This window comes from Larus michahellis, chromosome 7 (assembly GCF_964199755.1).
Source record: "Larus michahellis chromosome 7, bLarMic1.1, whole genome shotgun sequence".
Taxonomy (NCBI): domain Eukaryota; kingdom Metazoa; phylum Chordata; class Aves; order Charadriiformes; family Laridae; genus Larus; species Larus michahellis.
The window spans coordinates 22,544,103-22,566,950 of record NC_133902.1 but is presented as its reverse complement, the minus strand read 5'-3'; the positions used below and the strand labels follow the sequence as shown (position 1 = coordinate 22,566,950).

General features: G+C 36.5%; 1 protein-coding gene across 1 annotated transcript in view; it reads right to left on the bottom strand.

Moving 5' to 3' along the window:
• Positions 1-5,136: 5,136 nt before the first annotated feature.
• The window catches only part of ITGAV (integrin subunit alpha V), a 50,500-nt gene continuing 32,788 nt past the window's right edge, over positions 5,137-22,848 (bottom strand). The window contains exons 18-30 of the mRNA XM_074596057.1: positions 21,650-21,787; positions 20,804-20,871; positions 19,493-19,640; positions 18,183-18,275; positions 17,059-17,138; positions 14,771-14,851; positions 13,614-13,719; positions 12,547-12,705; positions 11,085-11,198; positions 9,322-9,435; positions 9,120-9,227; positions 8,080-8,202; positions 5,137-7,698 (exon numbers count right to left, since the gene is read on the bottom strand). Coding sequence (XP_074452158.1) covers positions 7,603-7,698; positions 8,080-8,202; positions 9,120-9,227; positions 9,322-9,435; positions 11,085-11,198; positions 12,547-12,705; positions 13,614-13,719; positions 14,771-14,851; positions 17,059-17,138; positions 18,183-18,275; positions 19,493-19,640; positions 20,804-20,871; positions 21,650-21,787 — 1,428 coding nt within the window. The 3' untranslated portion in view covers positions 5,137-7,602. The remainder of the gene's footprint in view (positions 7,699-8,079; positions 8,203-9,119; positions 9,228-9,321; positions 9,436-11,084; positions 11,199-12,546; positions 12,706-13,613; positions 13,720-14,770; positions 14,852-17,058; positions 17,139-18,182; positions 18,276-19,492; positions 19,641-20,803; positions 20,872-21,649; positions 21,788-22,848) is intronic.

Below are 22,848 nucleotides of genomic sequence, written 5' to 3'. Positions count from 1 at the left end.
CTGATTATGTGGATATGCACAATTATTCATTTACAAAGTTCTGAAACAAATCTGTTAAATGTGTGATAAAAGTTTTACTGAAAGTGGCTCCAAAAGGGGAATAAGGCATGTGGAAATTCATTGTTTGTACTGCATTTAGATAAATTACTGAGAAGGGATTAGAGTACATAGTAACACCCATTTCATAACAAAATAATCATAATCAGGATTACGTTTTCTTAACCAAATTTTCTTTGAAAAGAGGTTAAAGCTGATAAATAATTTATTTCAACTACCTGAGTATTTAACTTGAGGAAGCATGTCCAGCAGCAACTCCTGTACTCTTTAAAGGTTGCTCACGCACTCCTCAAACTTTAAACAAGTTATAACCATTATGATCAGCCACTGAAGGGATGTAACACAGCACCTGGTATTTTGTCAGGGACTGAAAAGCGTGTACACAAATGACACATAAATGCAGACAGAGATTCTGCAAAACTCTCTGAAAAACAGTAACACACAGACATGGTGTGCTTGTGAAACTGTAAAGACTGGTAATGTGGTATTTTACTGGTTTGGGTGGGTTTTTTTGCTTCTCACATTTGGAAGGTCTGTATTGTGCATTTGTGTCCTGCAAGCTTAGTCTTAGCATGTCCTGTGTGTCTGTCAAGAGAGATAACGATTCAGCACCAAGCTTCTAGAAGGTTTATCATAAAGATGCAGTAAAACTGACTGATTGTGAAATACCTTGTGAGAAGATGGGCTGCTGACAGCACGAACCCTAATTCTTTATGTATATGAGACAATATATTGATGAGATCTCCATACAAATACTTTTTTTTTTAGAAAACAAAGTCTTTTCAGTTTTTTTCCACAGTGTTCTTAAAATTACTTGAACTGGCAATTTAAAAATATATGAATGTATTAATATGTAATAAAGTATTAATATATTAGTAATTAATTTACAAACTCACTAATGATGAAAACATACAATAAAATATCATACATGTATGCAAAGAGCCAGACACCTAGCCAATGTAAAGCAGCATAACTCAAGCGCAGGCAATGGAGTTGTGTTGATGTAAATAACCTAATAAATGATGTAAATCATTTTGTGTTGTGTTGATGTAAATAACCTAAATAACCTGTTGATGTAAATAACAAGGGCCATCGTTTTATTTAAGGTGGTTATGTCATAAAGATGGGAATTTGAAAACCACTCTGTTACCTTTTTGCTGTAATGAGACACCTGTTGTCCCTAATTTCTCAATAACATATTAATTTGGAACTGCTAAACAGATGTAGTGATCACTGCGCTGATAACTAACTGAAGGTGTCTTATTTAACAAAAACTAAGCCTGCGTTGGCTGCAGTGTGTATTGAACAAATAGCAGGAGTCCTGTTTTGACTACTGCTGCTGTGTTTCTTGTGCACATTAGATGAAGCTACTGTGAGGTCACCGGAAGCTGTTAATTATAACACAAGTACCAGTTTTTCATCTTTTCAGTGTCCTTTTTTATTATCTTCTTTAGTTTAACAAATTCTCTAGTAGCAATCCAGGGAACTCAGTAGTTCGGAGTTTTTCTAAAGGAATCACAAGCACCAACATTTATTTATAAATAAGTGTTCTAGCAATGTAAAATAAACATGTATGACTTTATTGTGACACAAAATATTTACTGTCACCCACTCACAAAGATGAGAGTGACTGTTGATCGGAAAGAATGTAATACTAAGATAAAATTAGTCTAATAATACAACAAGAAAAGAAACACCACCTCTCAGAATTTTCCTAACCAAAGGACAAGAATTCACCATTTTCTACAGTGATGGGGCAGCGATAAAATCTGAAATATTTATTTTTAGTATCCACAAATTTTGATAGGAGATCAGTTTTCTGGTGACAGAATATAATTTGTGACTAGATCCTTTCTTGCATGCGATACAAAATTTTTTGACTCAAGGTTAATATGTGTTGCTTTAGCTAGGAATGTAAAAGTTGTGTAAATGTGACCTTTTCATATTCAGTAGCTAATTCTGAATTACAAACATACTATGAAATATCTTCAGGTGAATTAAATGCATTTAAAAAAAATACATCTAGGATTAAGAAAAACAAAACCAAACAGAATTCCTGTTAATGAAGAGGTATTTTATTCCAAAATTCTAAATATCAGAATCAACTCAACACTTACATTTTTCAGTTTATCCAATCATAATATTTTGAAGTTGCATACATATATAGAAAAATATAACCTAATAAAATCAATCAAATTTGAATTAGGATGAAAAGAATGAGCTGAAAAGAAAACCATAGCTTAATAGCTATATATTTGATATCAGTACAAAATTACTGTCACAATACCCACAGGTTTTTTTTTTTTGCAAGATTTATAATTTAATAGAAATAAGGTGACTTCAAATGTATATTGCTCTCCTTAAATGTACCGAAGGCCTTTGAAATAAGTTCATAGTTACTGAAAATATTCCCATTTATGCTACAGCTATTTACTACTACTAAGAAAACCAGAATGCAGCAGTCTCATTAGTATGTTAATTTTCTGCTTGTACAAACAATGCTCTACTCATTTAATGCACGAGCAAGAACAAAAAAGGCAAAACATTCTATTACAAAGAAATAAAATGTTACAATTTCAACATATTTGTATCATAGCAAATACAGGTTTCCTTCATGGACTAGAAAGGGACACTAAACCTGTAAAAGTTTTTTTGAAGATTCAAATGCTACATTAAATCTTGATTTACTTTGCAAAAGCCAAGGGTCAAGTTATTCAACCTTAATGCAGCATATTTGGAGAAGGTCATTGCATGAAAGGTTAGACTTCCTGCGTTACACACTGGAAAAAAAGACCAAAATACTAAATACCATAATCACATGAAACAGTAGTAGCACTACAGACTCAAACGCATTATTGAATAGTCTCTAGACAAATTTTCCAGAAAGGCCTAAAAGAATATTGTACCAATTCTCAATAACTCAACAGTTAGTAATGGATACACTTTAGAATATACATCATGTTTCACCCAATGTGGGTGATCAAAAACTTTCCATACCATTCATTTATCACCTCCATTTAACACACTGGTGTTGCTGATGCCCTGAAAAATGTTGACCACTGCAAGTAAACAAATGCTACATCCCTTCCTAGGCAAACCAAAATAAACAGACGACTTGGCAGTGAACTAGATCTGATTATGTTATATTGCACTTGGGAGTTAGAAGCTAAAGATTCCGTACCAAAGAGGTCAGATCCCACTCAAGTCAATGAGAGTTGTTAGAACTTAGCATATAATCTTGATCCAAACGGTGGGATTTGTTTGTGATAGGGGGCCGCTGCCAACAGAGAACTAATGGGTTCTTCCCATCTCAGAAACAAACAAAACCAATCACCTCGCTGCTGTAAGGCTCATCCGTGGTCTGCCACCACCTTTTTATTTTCTAGATTTCAATTTTCCTTCTATAAAATCCTATTTATTTTTTTTTTCTTCATTAACAGCCAGCAGCATTGAACACAAAGGGTCATACGCAATTGCCAGCTGCAATGAATGCCAGGGTTTCTTTGACTTCATTAGACTGTGGAATAGGTCTTAGTCTGGACCAAAGAGAAAAACTGACTGGATTTTCACAAGGGTAATGCTGCTCTGTGACTACTTGTAAGGGTGTAGGAAAAAATACTGCAGGATCTACGCCAGGGTAAACAACAGCAAACCCGAATGTTGCCAAAAAAAAAAAAAAAATCATCTAAGCTCAACATGAATCCTTCAAATCACCAAGAACATGCTGATTATAGTTGAAATATTTTCAAAATACCCGTGGGAGTTTACCTTAAAGCCTACTGAAGCATGGACACAAGTTTAGAAACAATATTAAAAATCTTTGCTTGGAATAAATGTTTTATAAAGAAAAAAGAGCATACGTAATAAACTTTCTTAAAGTTTCCACAAACATCATGTGAATCAAAGATCAACACGTAAATCAAAATTTAAAACAGCGAAATGAGACAAAATTATCAACTTGATACTGATATCTGCGAACATTTCCTCAAGGATTTCAACTTACGCTGATAAATGTATCCCATATTTGACTTTGCAGTCATGCTTAAACAAAAGCCAACTCCACAATTTGGTAGTTTCTTGAAAGAAATGTAAACCTATAAATTCGGTTCCTTGCTTTATGTTTTCTAAATGTTGTCAAATATAGTAATAGATAATATGCATTTTATAATATAAATCACTTTTTAATATTGATGATGAGATGCTGCAATAATTGCAAACTAGAGTACTTATAGAATTTCATGTTTCATTACAAAAGATACAGCTCTTTTAAAATGTTTTCATTGTCTAAATAGTTACATAGCTGTTGATTTAATATTCATTAAAATATGCTTCTGAAACATAACTCAAAAGAGGACTAATTCTTTGTTACTGTACTTGCATTTTTTTTTAATGCTTGCAGTATGCATCTTATGCACATCAATTTTGACTCAAGGGCATTAATTTCATTCCACAATACATTTTTTAAAGTTTCCTTAAACGGTTTAATGTCATTCTACAATATTTGCTCTAAGAATACATCAATGCCTATAGGTCAGTATGAAATTTATACTGACACAAGTACATACGTCGTCTGTAGTCTTATTGCTGAATCTGGAATGTGACATCAAATGTTTCCTGCACCCCCATTCAGGAAAACATCCTGTTCAGAATCTTCCTGAAACACAGATGTTACTTTAAACTGAATTTGGGGTGTTATATCTATGTTCACTAAGTAACCTGCATACTCCATTGACATATGCTACTGGTTGTTGGTTTTTTTAACCAAACTGGAAATTAGTGGACATGGAAGAAGCAACTATTTGCTTTTATTCTCCACTAGAGTGCAAGAAAATAAAACCCACTTAAATAAGTCTTACTTTATGTAACTTCAATAAACGGAAGAAACTTTCCATAGCTACAGTAGTTGTACCAATAAAATGTACCTTTTTATCCTGAAAAATCAGCAAAATGAGAGTTTCCAGTTGCCACACTAAAATTAAGATGCAGGTAGCACTGGCATTAACAACGCCATGGCATCCCTTCCACGTGAACTGAAGAGATCTTGATCCTGCTTTTTTTAAATTTTATTTTAATTTCCTTATAATGCCTAGACATGCAAGTAGTCTAGTAAATTTCAAGTCAACACGGTGTGTACATGTAATGAAAGCACACATGTAAGAATTAGAGCTATAATCTGTCTGACAGTCTCTTAAAACTATTAACCTACTAAGATTAAGACTGGGTAGAAACAATCTCCTTACCTATAGATAATCAGTTGACAAAGCGTGTGAACTAGAAGCCTGTAACAGAAATTGTATTTTGTAGAAGTCACATTTTGAGGCCAGGGTCTTTACTGTATTACTAGTAACAGGACTAGAAGTAAAGACAAAAATAAAACATTGGCCACACTGAGACCTTGAAAATTCAGTGAGAGTGGAATCATGCCCTATAGCCTCTCATATAACTAATTATATCTAAACAAATTGTCTAAAACAAAAACACGTAAATGGATAAATATGCAAGCCTATATTTGATATACATACTGGCCCCCAAAGTCTTTGTGCTGGCTCTCAATGACTCAAATGCCATCACGGTTCAGTGAGTAAGAATGGACTTAACAACAAAAAGCCATTTGTGGATTTGAAGTCTCCGAAAGGATGCAGAAATGAGAGTTGAATCAAACTGTTCATTTCAGATAGTTCTAGGTTTATTGGGCATTACAGTATTTATGGGGGAGATGCAGCTTTGAACAAAAACCCCAAGATACAAAACGAAACCAAAGCAGAGTTTTTGTCCTTTTAAGAGCTTGTCTACGTAGACACCTCACTGGTATGACTACAGTAGAAGTTGTCTTTTCTGTATGTGGCTGCATACAGGCAGTTTATAATGTAATTTACTCCCTCACTGGAATAAACAAATCTCATATAAGGCACCTTTGTAATAGTTTAACTATGTCCACTCTTTCAGATTTGTGCAACACAGCTACACGTGGTTGCAAGCCAACCAACCTCCTAATTTGCAGTTACGTGTCTACTGAAATGCATACAATGTTCTTGCGTTCTCTCTGAAGTATAAGAAGCTTCATTTTATTACAACAATGCTGAGTGAAATAAGCTAAGAATGACATAAACCCGTGGCTTTAAACCACTGAACTTTTGGTACGTTTAAAAAACAACAATGAAACAAAATATTTAGTGTCTTTTCTGGTAATGAAATGTATTGAACATAACAAAATGTCTTATGCAATGAAATGTCTTTTGTGCAATGAAACATACAACGAATGAAAGGAAATAAGCCAGATCAACCTTCTCTTTTCCAACCCTTTCACACTGCCAGCTATACTCTGCTTCATTTGACAAGCTCCCTGTTCTCTCCACGCAGGTGCGTGGCTAAAGTACTGATGTAATCTAGAGACATTTGGCTGGCAGATAGTAGAGTTGAAGCAGCCCCTACATTACTCCATCCTGCGCTTGGACATGGTCAACCACAGAATGTGAGAATTAACAACGGCTTCCTTACAGTGCATCAGGTAAGCTGTCACGAAGCATTCCCTCCGTTGTTTTGCCAGAAACTGAAATTTAACCCCAGTAATATACAGACTTCAAACCCTGTGGAGCTTTGACTTGTGAACATAAAGACTATGAGTTTTCTCATCAGGCATGTCTGTTGGCAGCCGCAGTGCAACATCTTGTCCCCGACAGTACCTGCATGGATCCATGCTGCCACGAATTCTGTGGAACACCTGGATCCTGCTCCATGGAAATACACAGCAGACTCTCTGGATCTTGCCCTGAATCTTTTCACTAGGTCCCACAGAAAGTACATCATCCCCAGCTTTCTACCACTCGCTTCCATTTCCGTAGGCTCGATCCCTACAGTAAGAGACCTAGGACCTGGCGAACAATATTTGCAAAGTCTGGAGGGAAATCACAAGACAGATGACTGAGCAGGAAGGGGAAAAGACATGCAGAACAAGCATCAGATGTGAATGATTCCACTGAATAATCTCTCTCATATTTTTTGAGCAGGCAGAAAATCATCAGCAGAGTTAATGGGTCAAAGTTTTATAAAACAAGCTATGTTCATTTTTTTTGTGCAACTAGCTTTCAAGAGCTAGGAAACGAAATGTAGTGCACTCCAACAAAAAAAAAACAAAAAACAAAAAAAACAAAAAACAATCGAAAATAAACATGTCATCCAGCAAGTATCTACGGAAGCTGTTGGCTTCACGAGCAAAGGCAGAATCTGTGTAGCAATTCATGTAAAGTTGGTCCGTGAATCAAAAAAGATGATGTCTCCTACATCCCAGTGAGCAAAATCGTAGCACTACATATTACTTAATTTCTTCACACGCAAATCAGTGCAGATGCATTAGTCACATGTATGAACATAATTAATACAAAAAGAAGGATTTAAATATATTGCTCTTATTTTGAATGTGCTTATACCTTCCGAGACCAGCAGCTTTGCAGTCGTGAGTGTTTTTTCCTTAAGGGGGAAACCAATATTCATAACAGAGATGCAGGCATTTTAAAATTTCAGAATGTCTTACAGATAAAACTCTGCTTAAGCCTCTGATGTTCCTTCCCCATTCTCATGCGGTTGCAGCTGTTCTCTTTCTTGTTCTTCCTGAGGTGGTCTCACACGTTTGAAAAAGCCCATCTGTGATTCAGAGAACAATAAAGAAATTGCATTGTGATTTTCAAAACATACACCCATACTTTCTCTTTGCTTCTTGATCAGATCTTAACTGATTATTTGATTTTTTTTTTCCCCTCCTACTCTCTTTTTCCTTATTTTTGATGTCCAAAGCCAATAAATATCAGCTGAAAAATTAAACTGAGGAACTCAGCACAATCACAGACATCCTCTTTTATTCAACTTCTTCCTGAAAAAGCTGAAAAGTTTTTACGGTTCTCTAAAAACTTAACTGATTTAGATGATCAGGAGACCAAGGTATTTCCGCAAGATGCTGGTACTGTTTGAGTACACCAAAAGCGGGGAAAAGAAAACGATACAAAAAACCCCAAATCCAGTACTTACCCTGTACATAACGAACACTAGAACAGCCAAGAGCAATAATCCTGCTAGGACAGCCAAAATTATAACCCACACTGGCACAGGCATAGGCTGCGGTTGAATGCCCCATGTAATATTTGTAGTAACCTAATAGAAAAACACAATTACTCACACTTTACTCAGCAGTGACATGCCAAGTTCATTCATGCAGTTTAAGTCTTGTATGTCTTTATTCTACAGTGTATAAAATTATCTTAATCCAGCATAAATCTCACATTGGGGAGAAAAAGTAAATGGCTATAGATTAATAGTGATATAAAGGCTTCACTGACCCAAATTTAATAGGGTTTTCAAATTAAATAAAAACAGGAGTTTGAAGGTTTGGGGTTTTTTGGGTTGAGTTTGCGTTTGGTTTTTTGCAACCAGAATACCACGGCGACGTGTATTCTGTAATGCTTGATGATTTTCAGTAGAACTGTAGGAATCTGGAGATACTTGAGAATTAGAGAAAAATAATTCAGGGCTTTTCCTTTTTTTCTTAAAAGGCAGTATTCCTTGAAACAAAACAAAACAAAAAAATCAACTCCACAAGGCTTAGTACAGATAAACCCGTTAACAATAGGCATTAGAAACCATATTAAAAATATAAATCAATCACAATCCTTTTCAAGACCTTTCTTAAGATCTTTTATGCTATAGTGCTTATCAAAAACTTTCAATTTGGCAGCGCAAATAAATGGCCTATATCTTCCTTTCTCTTTGCACCCTGTCTTTCTCTTTGAAAGGAGTTCGTAAGTTCTCTTTGAAAGGACTGTTCATAATTTTTTTTTTCTTTTTTAGTTAAGTCTTTAGAGCTACAAATATTGTTAAATCTAGTTTTAGGACAAAAAAAAATTTGTTTCACCCTCAATTGTATGTGTAGAACTGAAATTAATATACAAATCAAGTATTTGATAAAATTACAGTTATACCAAGCCACAAAAAAGCTACTCAGTCATCCTTGGTTTTGTATTAATTTTGAAGTAATTAAGTGTGGTAACTCAAGCTGGATGTAAATGACTTACTACTGTAGAATTGTGGATATCTTCAAAGGAAAGGTTCTTATAAGGGAACTCTATAACATTGAAAGAAGCAGATGATTTGAGAGAATAGGAGTGATTCTGATTTTCTTTCTGCGTAAGAAAAAACAAAATTAATATTGCATGTGGATACAAAAATCGGTTTTTGTGTTTCAGAAGCACAGACAGAATATTCACAGTCACTCACATTCATGAAAGTTTGGGTCCAAAGGCGTGATTTTAAATACAGTATTGCACTCTTTCCTCTTTCCAGGTGGCCAACTTGACAGACTATCTTTAAACAATCAGCAGTTCCACAGCCCTGCATATAAAAATAGGAAGGATACTGAAAATAGGAAAATATTTCAGAAGTCATTAATGGCATTAATTTACTCATAAACGTACTTCATTGCCCTATTTTCCTGGCAAAGCACCATAAACTATTCTGATGTATTAAATAAACCACAATATTGAATAATTACTTATAGCGTTCCATAAGTTTGCATTCAGAAAAAAAATTCTGTGGGCCACCTGAATCCCAAAGGTGAAACAGCTGCCAGCAGCTTCAAGGTACGTACTTCTACCTACATACTTAGGGAAAAGTTGGTGGGTGGGGGGGTGGTTGCTGATCAATTCACGTTACCATCCTCTACGCGTTTTTCAATAGGAAAACTCGCAGCAATTAACTGTGCTTGGTGCCAACAAAATGTGCTTTGTTGCATTCAATGGAAGTCTTCAAACTTGACTGACTGACCTCATCTATAAGCCGTACGCTTAGGGCTACAGAAGTTCAACTGGCCTTTCTCAACCACATTTCCATTAATATCCATCAGATAATACTGATGCTAAGCCATCAGTATTTCAAGAAGAAAGCAGAGCAAAATGGGCCTTCATTTTATAATTGTGATTTTAGCTTACTAGAGATAAAAGCACTGTACAGTGTAGGTACATCTGCCAGTGCAAGTATAACTCCATGAAATTATTATGAATACTGGATATTAGTCTCTGGTGTGAAGTTCTGCTAAGTCATTAGGAAGATCTGGCAAAACCCAAGGCCTTTAAAGAAACAAAAACAAACAAAAAAAACCCACCCAAAAAACCCCAAACCACAAAACAACAAAAAAAAGCAACAGACTTCCGAACTGCATTTACAGATACCGGAGAATACTGACAGCTTATCTCTTAAAAAAAAAAAAAAAGTAACTTTTCTCACCATAAAATCAGAAATTAATTCCTCTTTTCACTTTCTTTGCTCAGCTCTTTTTTCGTACTCTCCAGAGCCTAAAAGTTTCTGGAATCAGGGCTGCACTGCCTTAGTCCCAATGGTCCACCCTAAAGTCCCATGCATTTCTGTCAGCTGCCTGCCTGTCCTGCCTTGCCCAAAGCAGAGAGACCTTCATTTATCTAAGAGCACTTAAAAAGACAGTGACGCAGTAATATATTTACTTCATATCACAGATTACTTCCAATCTTGTTTAGAAAGGATGGGTTCCCCACGTCTGATTGCAGAACGTCCACTGACCAGCGAGGAAACACACGTTGTGAAATCAACTGTCACTCGTAGCAAAGATGACGGCTGCAGCACACACCTGCTTCTTCGCAGTTACCCCATTTTACCAGCCTTCCTCTTATGAAGTATTGATTTTCAAATTCAGAGAATAGCACAGCACAGGTGACTGACAATGAAGTAAGTGCCCAACTTGACCTTGGTTTTTAAGGACTTAAAACACAGCACCACAAAACCGTAGGCGAGCGGCCTCATTGGCTGACTACCCTGAGGAAAATGGATTCACATTGGAAAAAAAAAAAAACACAACAAAACAAAACAGCTCCAGAGCATATGACCTTTTTGTCTGTTAATCATTTAAATACAGAACATGGATTTTCTGAAATGATTCTTCATCTCATGGAGCTTTCATCTCTCCATTAGAAACCAAAAATATTATCAACATACCAACGCTGAAAGCTTACCAAGGTATGCACGTCTCCTTCAATGGCAGTTATATCCCTTCGACTGATACGATGATCACGATTATCTTCCCTGCTAAGTGTTTCATTCTTATCATCATCTTTAGAAGCAGAAATCTAGGATACACCAAGGAAACCCAAATAATAAACAATCCTTGCATTTCTATATTTCAGACTTCAAAGGTAAGGTCAGAAAAATATATAACCGATCAGGTTTCTCTCTCTCCGTCATAGCTATTTTTCAGAACTTGGCTTTACCTACAACTGTAACTAAAATGTCACTCCTGCCTTTTCTAGATCACTGATGCACATTTCTACTAAGATCTAACACAGAGCCTTGAGTATATTTATTCTTCTTCAACTTAAAACTTCTTTATGTATAAAAAAAAAAATACTCTTAGAATTCAGTAAGTAATTAAATTTTGTAATCTTCTAGTAAAGAATTTTCCTCAACATTTCAGTTTTTAACTCTGAAAAAACAGTACTAGTATGGTACTGATGTATCACATACTACTGTACCCGTGTACACATGTTCAGACGTACACAACAGCTTTTTTAGGAGGGGCTTGAGAAACTATACAGTAGGTTTAATAAATGATTTCAGTAATCCCTTAGAAATTCCCAATGTAAAATTGAAAATTTACATATGGAAAAGATTCTTACAAATGGTACAGCAAAAGCAGGGAAATTTTTATTTATATATTCACGACAGTTGCTTTCTGATTCTCAAAGATACATGAGTATTCTTTGTTGTTCTATAAGTGGAATATCTTCCCTTAGTCTTTTTATACATACGTTTGCTTAAATTCCTCTAGAAATAATATACTGATTTTTACTACTTGTTCTAAATTGTCTTAGAATTCAGCTCTCTCAAACTTGCTGGTTTTTATCTGGTGTTTCTTTGTCTAGTCCAACTTTGGAAAAAGGCGTTTCTTCTGCTCTGTGCTCTGCACACTGCATGTTTTGCTGGCACTGATAGTATATTTTTAAGCCCCACTGAAACACCTTTATTGACGTCTGTGGCATTTGGACGAGGGCCTACATAAATAAGCTAGTAATAGAAAAATTAGTGCCATTTTCTTCCAAGAAATAAAACCAAGAAAATTTACATAAACCGCCCAGAAGGATCTGGAATGTTTTTGTTCACGACCACATTCAAGACAATTCCGTTGCTTTGGGTTTAGAACTCATACAGTACAGTCTTCAAGGAAAACAAAACCAAACCAAACAAAAAGAAACGGGACAGATTTATCTTTGGGTTGACAATCTATTGTCTACCTTTTATTCCACCTGCTATATACATTGATAAGTACTATCAAACAGTGCTGTCTTGTTCCTCAGCAACAGATGAAGGCTTAACTTGGCATGTGTTACATATTCTCATGGATTTGGGTATTTTGAGTGTGTTTCCAAAACAAACACACACACTTCATTCCACTGAAGCAAAAAGAGAAGTCCCGCTTACCTTAATTTTCAGTGGATTGATTTCCATATCCGAAGTGCAGTTCATAGGCCCATCAATTTCATACTGAACAATATACAACAGTGTGTAGTTTTTATATTTGTACGGCCATTGCAGAGTCATCATCACCTTGCTGAATGCGCTTGGGCCGTTGTTTCTCAGCTGATTATGAAAATAAAGTTAATGCTGCCTTCTTTATTGATGTGCATATAGTTGTTACTTTATATTTGAGCCATAAATGATATTGCCACTACCCCAACCTCCAACCACTTGTGGCAATAGCATCAACAACTTCACTTAAAAATGGTAGCTAAACTTCAGTCCCCAACAGGCAAAACTCAAAATTACTTCTGTAATTTGACAAAATCTACTTTGAATAAAAGCTACATGGCATCAGGCTTTTTGCCTTGAAGAAACATAGATTTATTTTTTTTCCTTGAAAAAAACTTATGGTTTTTGTAGTGTATCACGTGAGTAACAGCCGCTGTGTCTCAGTCAAGATACTCTGAACACCCATAAGTTTATTTAGATAAGTGGTGTCTCAAGTTCTAGAACAACTTTTAACTACTCTTATTCGCACAGCGCTCTCAGTTAAGTTTTGTTTAATTAAAACAATCTAGATTAAAGCCGCGATCATTCTTTTAAGGAAATTTTAAGTACTTCAAAAAATTTTTTTCAAAGCAAAAGACTTTACAATAATGATTCGAAACAAATGGAATAAAAATGAGGATACTGAATAATTTACAGCCACGAGTCATTTTCTGAGTTCAAGTTACTTCAAATGTTTTATCTAGATTTCAAAGGGCTAGAAAATAAAATATGTGTAATGATGTAAAAAATCAGCTTCTATTTGGTTGCTCCTGTCACACTAATTGCAGGCCTTCCAACCCTTCTTGCAGATACCAATTATTAACCCAGCATTAAAAAAAAAAACCGTATCTTTGTTCCCATGCAAGAACAAAATGAGGAAAAAAAATTACCATTTACTACAGAGAAAAGCTACATCAGAATATTTCTTTCTTTTCATTTATCACAGAACTGTATAATTGAATTTGGTAGTGATTGTATACCTCATAGATATGCTGAACTAGAGGCCCAATATCATCTTCCGTTTCTGGATTCTCCTTCGGCTGCCAGTTTGCAATAGGAAGGAATATGTGATCAGGAGATGACACGCTAAACAGTGGAGCAAACAAGTCGTTTATTATAAAGTATGAAACTATAAATGTAATTCTCTAGAACATCTCAAAAAATCAACACACTTAAAATACAATCTCCAACTTGTTATCTTCTGTATATAAAAACAGAAAGAACAGAGACTGAGTAGCTTGTATATTAAATGTTCAGTTTTCTTCTCTACATGAAAAGATGAACCTTGCATTTAGAAACATTTTTTTCCTGTCCTAAACTTTGGATTCATCCTACAACAGCTATTAAACCATTATTAGAATTAAGATACATACGTGTCATCCAAAAAACCATAAGCTGTGAAATACTTTGATAATGAGAAATATCGGTGATGTAGAGACTTATCAGCACAGTCGTAAGAATAATTTAGCATGCACTGAAAACAGCAGAGCTAGCAATAATGCTTTTCAGTTGTGCCATCCCCCCACCTCTCAGATATTAATAAAATTAGATCACAATTACGAATGTAGTGGAAATTTTTAAAAAATGAGGACTCAGGAATCTGAGTTAACTGTCTAAGCAAGAGGACTGTATAGCTTTTAGGTGTGAAGTACAGATTTTTGGTAAGCAAAAGTAATGGAGGTAATGGAGTCATTAAAATATTAATACTATGCTTAAGGCTGAAGAAGGCGAGGGCATTGCAAACTTACCTTCGGTAGGATTTTCAGCTTTGGTTTTAGGAAAGGTTTCAAGGGTTTTCAGATGAAAACCCAGTCAGTTTGCGGAGGAGGAAAGTGATCTGGAGAAACGTGTGCAACTGCGAAAATGAGGGGCAATTTTTTTTTTTTTCCTAAAACACCTCTAGTAATCGAGGCACAACATTCCATTTTGGAATTCATTTTGTAATTGTTTAGAATTATTTAAGACCTGGAAGTCTGAAGGGTGGCTAGAGAGAACAATACTTTCTTTATGATTAAAAATTCCATAAGGCTTCCTGAAAACTTACACAGACCTGAAAGAAAGCTCATCTAATTATACAGAAGCAAACATGCAAAGCTCATGTGAGAAAGACGTTTACTAAAATAGCATCAATGCTTACCCTCTAATTTCAACAGCTGCTAAAATGGCAAGGTCAGCCTGATAGAACGCTACTGGACTTAGATTGTCATACAGGTTGGAACTGCAGAGAAAATAAAAGTTAATTTCTTAAATAAAATAAGCAAAGTATTTTAAAAAAAACCAAACCACCTAAAACAAAAAATCTCCACTTAAAATAACTCTATGTAACACCACCACGTGACTCTAAGCCACTGCAGGAAAGCAGATTTACTGAAAACTAAGGAGCACATTCCAGCAAGTTCTCACTTAAATGCGTGCCAGTCCCACCCTCAGGGTAGTTCGGAGGTCCCTCAGCAGGAAGCTGTCCATAAAGGACACGAGGCTAATGCTGACTGTTCCTTAGCTGCCGCGTGTAAGAAAATTCAAGTGCCAGCACTGTGGGATAACATCAACTGCGCAGCTAGCAGAGCCTTAAGTTCCGCTTTAGGGCATCTGTTTTGCTCAGGGACCTCTTGGCCTCAAACTAGTCCCAAGGCAGAGAAGTACGCTAGGGCTACTTTTGCCTACCCCTCTTCGCAGTGTTTAAAGCGGTTAACATCCGATTAGATATGATAAACAGTTAACATCAGATACACCAAGAGATGACAGATATTAAGGCACGTAGAGTCATTCGTACATAAAATTTCTTTGGACTTTCTTTGTAAACAGAGAAAAAGAAATACAAAGAACACTCCTAGACCCCTCAAAGTGGAGCTGGGAACAGAATCCTGATCTCCTTCAACGCATCTGATTATTCTACCTGACCAATTTCCTTTAGAAAGATCTTCTTAAATCCTCTAATTATTTTTCACTGCTGCTGTAATCAAAAGATATGGCCAACAGTGTTTTCTTCCCAAACTGTAAATACTTCATCCTTTCAGGGCCTAGAGTTGTTCTGCTAAGAATTGTGCCAGCTATGGAAATCTAGCTTTGTTAGTTTAACACAACCAGTGTGATCTTTAAAACCTCTTCAAGGTATTACCTTGATAATATCTGCCACTATAAACCGTGATTACCGCGTGCAATTTTGTATTTGCATTCAGAAGTCACGGAAGGAATTTCCTTCTGTAAAACCTGTAAAGCGTTACAGGAGCTTCCTTTCTCTTTTATCAGAAGAGAAGCGTGACTTGAGCAACCTCACTGACCGGTTTTTTCCCCCCAGAGAAAGGCAGGTAGTGACTGCTGTTAGCTTAAGGAATACAACAGACACCCCACAGAAGATCACTTCCCGCAAAGAAGGGGAGTCACGTGCCACTGGCACAGCTTACTAGCTGACAGAGACGAGGGAGAAAACCGAACAGACAGCCATGTGAGATCAAAGAGATATTTAATGCTGCCAAGGCCTTTGATCAGTATAGCAAACCACTGTACCATGAAAATAGAGTGGCAGGTTTAACTTACTTAACTCTTGTAGAGGAAAAATGCATGTGCAGATAAGAATAACTTATTCACTACGTTAAAAAGAATGGAACCCTTAAATGGAAAATAAAAAAGCTTTTGATCCACCATGGGGGGAAAAAAAGCAGCTGTATTGTACTGTCCCTTAAGCAACATAAATCCGTATTGGGTAAAGAGACTCCTATGGGTCACATCCCAAATCTTAAATGTCATCTGCAGTAGGTATAAATTCATATTTATTATCATATTTATATGAAAGTGCTGTGCTCATCTTATAATTAGCAGGAATACTACTGGTTTGTTCCATTTAATTTTTAGACTCTCTCATGCTGGCTACTGTACAACACTTAAAATGGTTCACTGCATATTGCTTCTGCTCAGACCATCACATGCATTGCCTTTTCTGAAAGCCTAACACCTCTCATCTGCAAAATACATAAAATTTGAAATTCTGGCTTTACATCAGAAGGAATTTAGAGTTCAAACATCAGTTTCAAAACAGGGCTAGAAACTCAAGGACACAAGTCATTCTGTGTCACTACACAAGTGTCAGGAGATCACAACAGTACGCAGATAAAAAAAAAAAAACCAAAGCATTTCTTGAAACACTTTAAATGGTTTTGTTCCTCATTATTAGTATTTCACTTGTGCCACGGCCTGTCTAAAAGCCGTAAGCAAAAGAAACTGCATTCAAACATAAAACTGTGTTTTCTTACATTCTTTCCTCTATTTTGGAAAACATAATTGATTAAAAAGGTGTGTTTATTTTTTAAACAATTAGGAGGCAAAGACCAGAGAACTAGTCCAGAGGGAAACTAGCTGCTCGGTTCACAGTCTATTTACTTTGCACATTATCCACCAGGTGAGGTGCACGCTCACAGATTCCCGTACCTTCGGATTTGCAAGTCAAACTTCACAGAGGTATCCATTTCAGACTGCTGGTGCACGCTGAAACGCAGGCCAGCTAATAGCTTTAGGAAAAAAACAAAACACCGTGGTTCAGTGGAAGCACAATAAAACACACGAAAAAAGCTTCCTAACACTATTATGCTACAACCAAATTGCTTGAGGCAGGTGGTCATAAAGAGAACACACACAGACAATTGGCAAATAAAACTTGTCCGGTTCACCAAGACTAAAAATCTTTCCGCAGATGTCAGCCAACGCATCACTGCCACAAAAAAGAAACGTAAGACTTAAGTCATGCTCACCTGCCTTGCTTCAGCCATTTTTACCCATAACTGAGCATCCCTACGTGTTACAAAAAGTACCGTAGAACAGAGCACCCTATAGTCATTCTAAATTCAGTCCTCAAGGTTTGTTCTAAGTCAGTGCATGACAGTTGCTCCAACATCTGTACAGTTCGGTTTGACATACTTTGAAAGACTTTGGAAATAGCATTTATTCATCTAACCAAAATGCCTCTTGGAAGAAAAGCGCCGAAGTGCTTATAATTGTGACTGACTTTCACTTTATTTCCTCAGAAAATAAGACTTATTATGTCATATCATCTTAATACCTGCCGAGTCCCACTAATAGCTTTTTTTAATTCTTCCAATTTCAGGTACATTTGGTGGAAGTGCGGAGGTTTCAACTGGACAGAACTCTCTCTCAAACTCCACATAACCAGGCAGAGGAGAGAAGCGCTATTAGGTTTCCACTAAAATAAAGGCGTGTTATGAGCTAACTCCTTGTTATATACTAAAAAATACATGTCAGATAAATCTAAAGACAAACTCGTGAGGGACGAGAGTTCATTAATTCCACTGTTTAATGAACTACTCCTTTCGAGTTGCATCACAAAACTCATGAATACTCCTTTCAGCCTTCAATTTAGCTGAAAAGTTGAAACCAATTACCACCGAACTAACCAAACATGTGGGCAGCTAAACGTCAGCTAGATCTAATCTTAAATCCCCGTGAGCAAACATCCTGCCCAAACGCTGCTGTCATTAAGAAAAATGCCAACTGCACTCCTGTTTGAGCTACCAGACACCTGTTGGACCAAATCTTACCTTAGTTCCTGCTTTCATGGGATTTCCCAGGTCACAAACTACCATGCGAGTTTGATTCTCTGTTTTAAATGCACATGATAGTCTTGCTAAAGCCTGCAATAAACCAGAAAGAAATATTAAGGAATGTCATTCTTTACATCTGGACACTTGTATGAAAGTCTGGAGAAAAACTCTAGATATGCTGTGCTATTAATTTTAATATAATTTCTCAAACCTAACACGATCAAGCACTGAAATTAAATAAAATCTGAATATGAAAGTCTCCATGGAGACAAATATTTTTGATATGAGACAGATGCTCTTTCCAAGATTATAAAAAGACAAAGTCAATACTCTTATGTTGGGGAGCACTGATGATTTTTGTGATGTAAAGCAATTCTCCACGTGATTCTTTAAAACCTATGCGAAGAAGCTTTGGCAATTGGGCCAGGGTTAAAACTGTCCAGAGGAAAATAAAGACTAGAAGGTAAAATAACACAAATACTTATTAGCTTACTTAAAAAGAGGTCTTAGAGGAGCTATCAGATTTTGGACAAAGCCGCATCACAAAGCTCTAAAGTAGCAAACTGGAGAACCAAACCAAGGCACGGTCCAACATATTTGAATGATGTGGTACCAAAGTTGGAATCCTTTGATATGGGGTGAAAATAGTTTTCCCCTTAACATTCTGCAACTTTCAGATATATTGAGTGATCATAGATTACACTGGGGTGAATGAAAACAAGGGTGAAGAAAATCTGAAAGTATATTACTTATATATAGCTATAAATGGGCTAAAACAAAATTTGGACTATACCCATGTGTCTCCAAAGAAACAGAAGGTATACAGACATTTTATAATACAAGAAGGGAAAGTCAGGAAATAAGTTTTAATATTCTGTGTAGTCAGGACCTGACTACACCAAGGGAACTGACACCCAAGACTTTCTACATACTTTAGTGGAAGAGAATACTAATGCCCAACATCACGTTTTGCCTCACAGGCACCCAGCTCTTTACCTAGCACATGACATGCTAAGTCTAAATTTAAATAAATTAATAAGGGCACTGTTCAAATAAAGACTTGTAGCAGGTAAACTCTGTGTGTCAAGCTCCAACACACATGATTCGCCTTTGTTGCTAGCAGTAGGCTCTTAAACTGGAACCATTCAGCCAGGTGTTATATAGCCTTGGGCTTGCAAGAACCTTGTCACTTTTTTTGGTGCCTTAAGATTGAAGCGTAAAAATCACCGCTGACAGACCCTCTCCCACAGACTTACGTAGCGGCACCTGCAATGTGACTACCCAAAGGAAGACAGTTGGAATTTTACCTCGTTGTTACGAACAACACCAATGAAATCTGCTTGGGGTGGAACAATGACAAAGAGTTCTGCTTCATAGGCTCCTTCCCCTTGATTCTGAGCACTGACAATTAGTGTCAAGGGATTGTCATCACCAATATAGATCTGCTTCTGATCACTACAAAAAAACAAGTGTAAAAGTGAGCTCTGCATTCAGGTTTTAAAAGTGTATTGAACTGAATGAAGTTACAGAAACAAGAGATGTTCTGAAATTGTAAAGACATTAGAGAAATCTAGAGGCAGTACGTATGCTTCACGAACGTCAGGAGAGCTCTACACTCTGTTTAAAACAAAAACATGTCCACAATCGCAAAAGTGGAGCAAATATTACACGCTGTTTTGTAAAAAAATTTTCAGTAAGATTTACAATAAACTGCAAAAACACTGGCACCTTCTTTAACACAGACCTAACACTTATGAACCGCCAAATCACTGAGTGCATATTGAATTACGTGCCTACTTAGCAGAGATACAAGCATACGTTTGTAACAAAACTTGACGGAGGGCTCAACTACAGAACACAGTCATGACCTCTGCAATAATGTTTGTTCCAGAAACAAAAATAGTATCTTTCCAAACAATGTATTTTCAATTCCACTAAAATGAAATCTAGCCATCCCTGCACTGATGTAAAATGTTTCCGAAGCATTTGCATGAATGAGTCTGCTTGTGAACTGTACCACCTACATGCATGTGCTATAGCTCTGCGCCAAGGGCATAAAAAACAATGTTTATGAATAGAGATGATACGCTGAGACTGGCTTTTGAGCATACAAATCACAAAAAACCCAGGGTCGTGTAAGAATGATGAGTTAAAACTTGTTTCTTTTTTCTGCGTTTAATAGAAGTTAATTACCAACACCAACAAATCTTTTCATACTTGTGACAACAGAGGCCTTGGCCACTCCTTGCTGGGGTCCACGTCTTTGTGTGTCTGTCTAGTATTAGATAATGGAACAGTAGCACAGTTGCAGCTAACTGGTTTACGCTTGCTATGCATACCCAGCTCAGCAAATACACAAGTACTGTGTACTTATAGTGGGGGCTGGGGTGGGGGAAGGTAGCATGTGCTCTCCCTGTATTACCCGCTGAAGACATCAGGTTACGAAGCAGAAAACGGGTTTTCCTTAAAACAAATAAGCATGAGTTTAGATTGTATACATTGAGGAGTCCTACTGACTTCAATATATCCTTTTACCAAAAGTATTACAAGCTCCTGAAGTTTAGAATTTAAGTAGGGAAGTTACTTTTTCCCCTGAAGTATTTTTCTCACGTCTTTACCTTTCTACGGAAACCTCCAGCTTTGGTTTGCAGACATTATCATCGCCACAATCCAGCAGAATATGTGCCTATGCAAAAATCAAATGCATATTGTTTTAATAATTCCTGCATCTGTTCTAACATACATTTCCAATAATACTGTTTCACCATCAAATGAAAAAGTTTCTAAATAGCTGGGACTCCAGAGGTCCCTTCCAACCCCTATCATTCTGCGATCCTGTGAGATATCTTAATCTCCTTAGTCTCAGAAGAGAATAAATGAGGTTTTATATACGGGGGACACTGTGCCTAATCCTGCCACACTGCAATTCTAGGACCAATGTCTACAGATCTTAATCCTCTTTCCACACTTTGAACAATCTGTTCATCTTGAGTTGCATCTCCAATGTCCTCTTCACAAACAAGTGTTAAAACTTGTATTAAGGGCAGAAATAGAAAAATTATGTTTATTACCTTAAGACAACTCCAGGGATGAACAAAAAATACATAGAGCAGCATAGCAGGAGCAGTGGATGAAACACTCTAATCCTTCAAATTTAACACCTTCAATACTACTCTAACTGCTTTTCTCCAGAAAACTCTTAATCAGTATGTGTGAAAAGGAAGTCCAGCACTAAGGAATAATGTGTCGAAAAAGAAATTTGACGCAGAGAGAAGGGAAAAAAAAAGAGAAGACACACATATAACAACCATCATTACCTCCATAATTCAAAGACTAAAGCCTAGATGTGTATTTTGGTATCTTAATTTTTCAGAAGTGCTAAAATGAACTTGAGTATTGAATAAGTATTGAAAGCTGAAAATACGTTCTGGGTCCTCTCATGACAGACTGTGTAAGGAGTATACCTGTCTGCTCATATTAGCAGGAGTGAACTGGTTGAGGATAGGGTGCAATCCTGTTGCATCTGCAGCTGTTCTGTAATCCAGACGATATTCCATAAAAATAGTAATGGGAGTTAGTTTGTCTCTAAATTCAGATTCATCCTGAGGAAACCAAAGATTTAAATTACAATTAGAACATGTGAAGAAAATAACAACAACAAAAGATATCCTTCAGAAGTCTCTACAGGCAACAAACATCCCAAGAGCAATACCGAGCAGTATTTTCACATATTATTCATGTTGTAGTAGGAACAAGGAACCCAAAACAATATTAAAACTTTTGAGCTCTTTTCAAACCAGAAAACCTGCAGCATAAACTTTGAAGATTTTGAAGATGGACAATTTCAGCACTAATGTGCCTGTTTTACAAGTGGTAGACTGGAGCATACAGAAGTATTAAGTCATAGAGCTGTAACAGTGAGGAGCCTAAAGGGCTATACAATTCCATTCTTTCCCGTCAGACAAAATTCAGTATGCTTCTAAGACCCCTCATAGATATTACTCTTTGGACTTGTGATTTTTCCTTCCTAAAATTATTCCTTTGCACTTGGATTTGCTGACTTTCACACTGTTCATTTCAAATCCTTCTGGCCATCAAATGTTGACCCTGCCTTTCAGAGTACTTATAAACCACCTCTTGGCTTCACGTTAGCCACAGATCTGGCTGCGTAAACTCTGCTTCCTTATTCTGTTTCTGAGAATAATGAGAATCACTGAACCTAGAACAGCTCATTGCAGGATCTTACTTCAAAAGCTATCTTCTGTAGGCAGAAACCTATTGATAACTCTTTTCCTTAGAGTTTTCAACTGGTTTTGCATCCAATTTAACATTATTTCGTATAGGTCATGTCATTTACTTTATGAGAATGTCAGATGGAAAAGTGTTAAAGCTTTACTAACATTGAGATCTGGGATGTCTATTTCCATATATATCCCACTCACAAGGCCAGTCAAAGAAAGGTATTACCTATCCTCCATGAGTCCTTAATGATTACTAGTATTTTTATTGGGGTTTTTGGGTTTTTTTGAGAGGGGAGTAAATATTGTTTATGTTTGATTTATAAGTGCTCAGAGATAAATCTGAGCTGCATCTAACTTACATAGCTACACTTTCACACGTCTTTCCTTATTTCAGGCAACGTTTCTTCTACTAGGTGACCTTT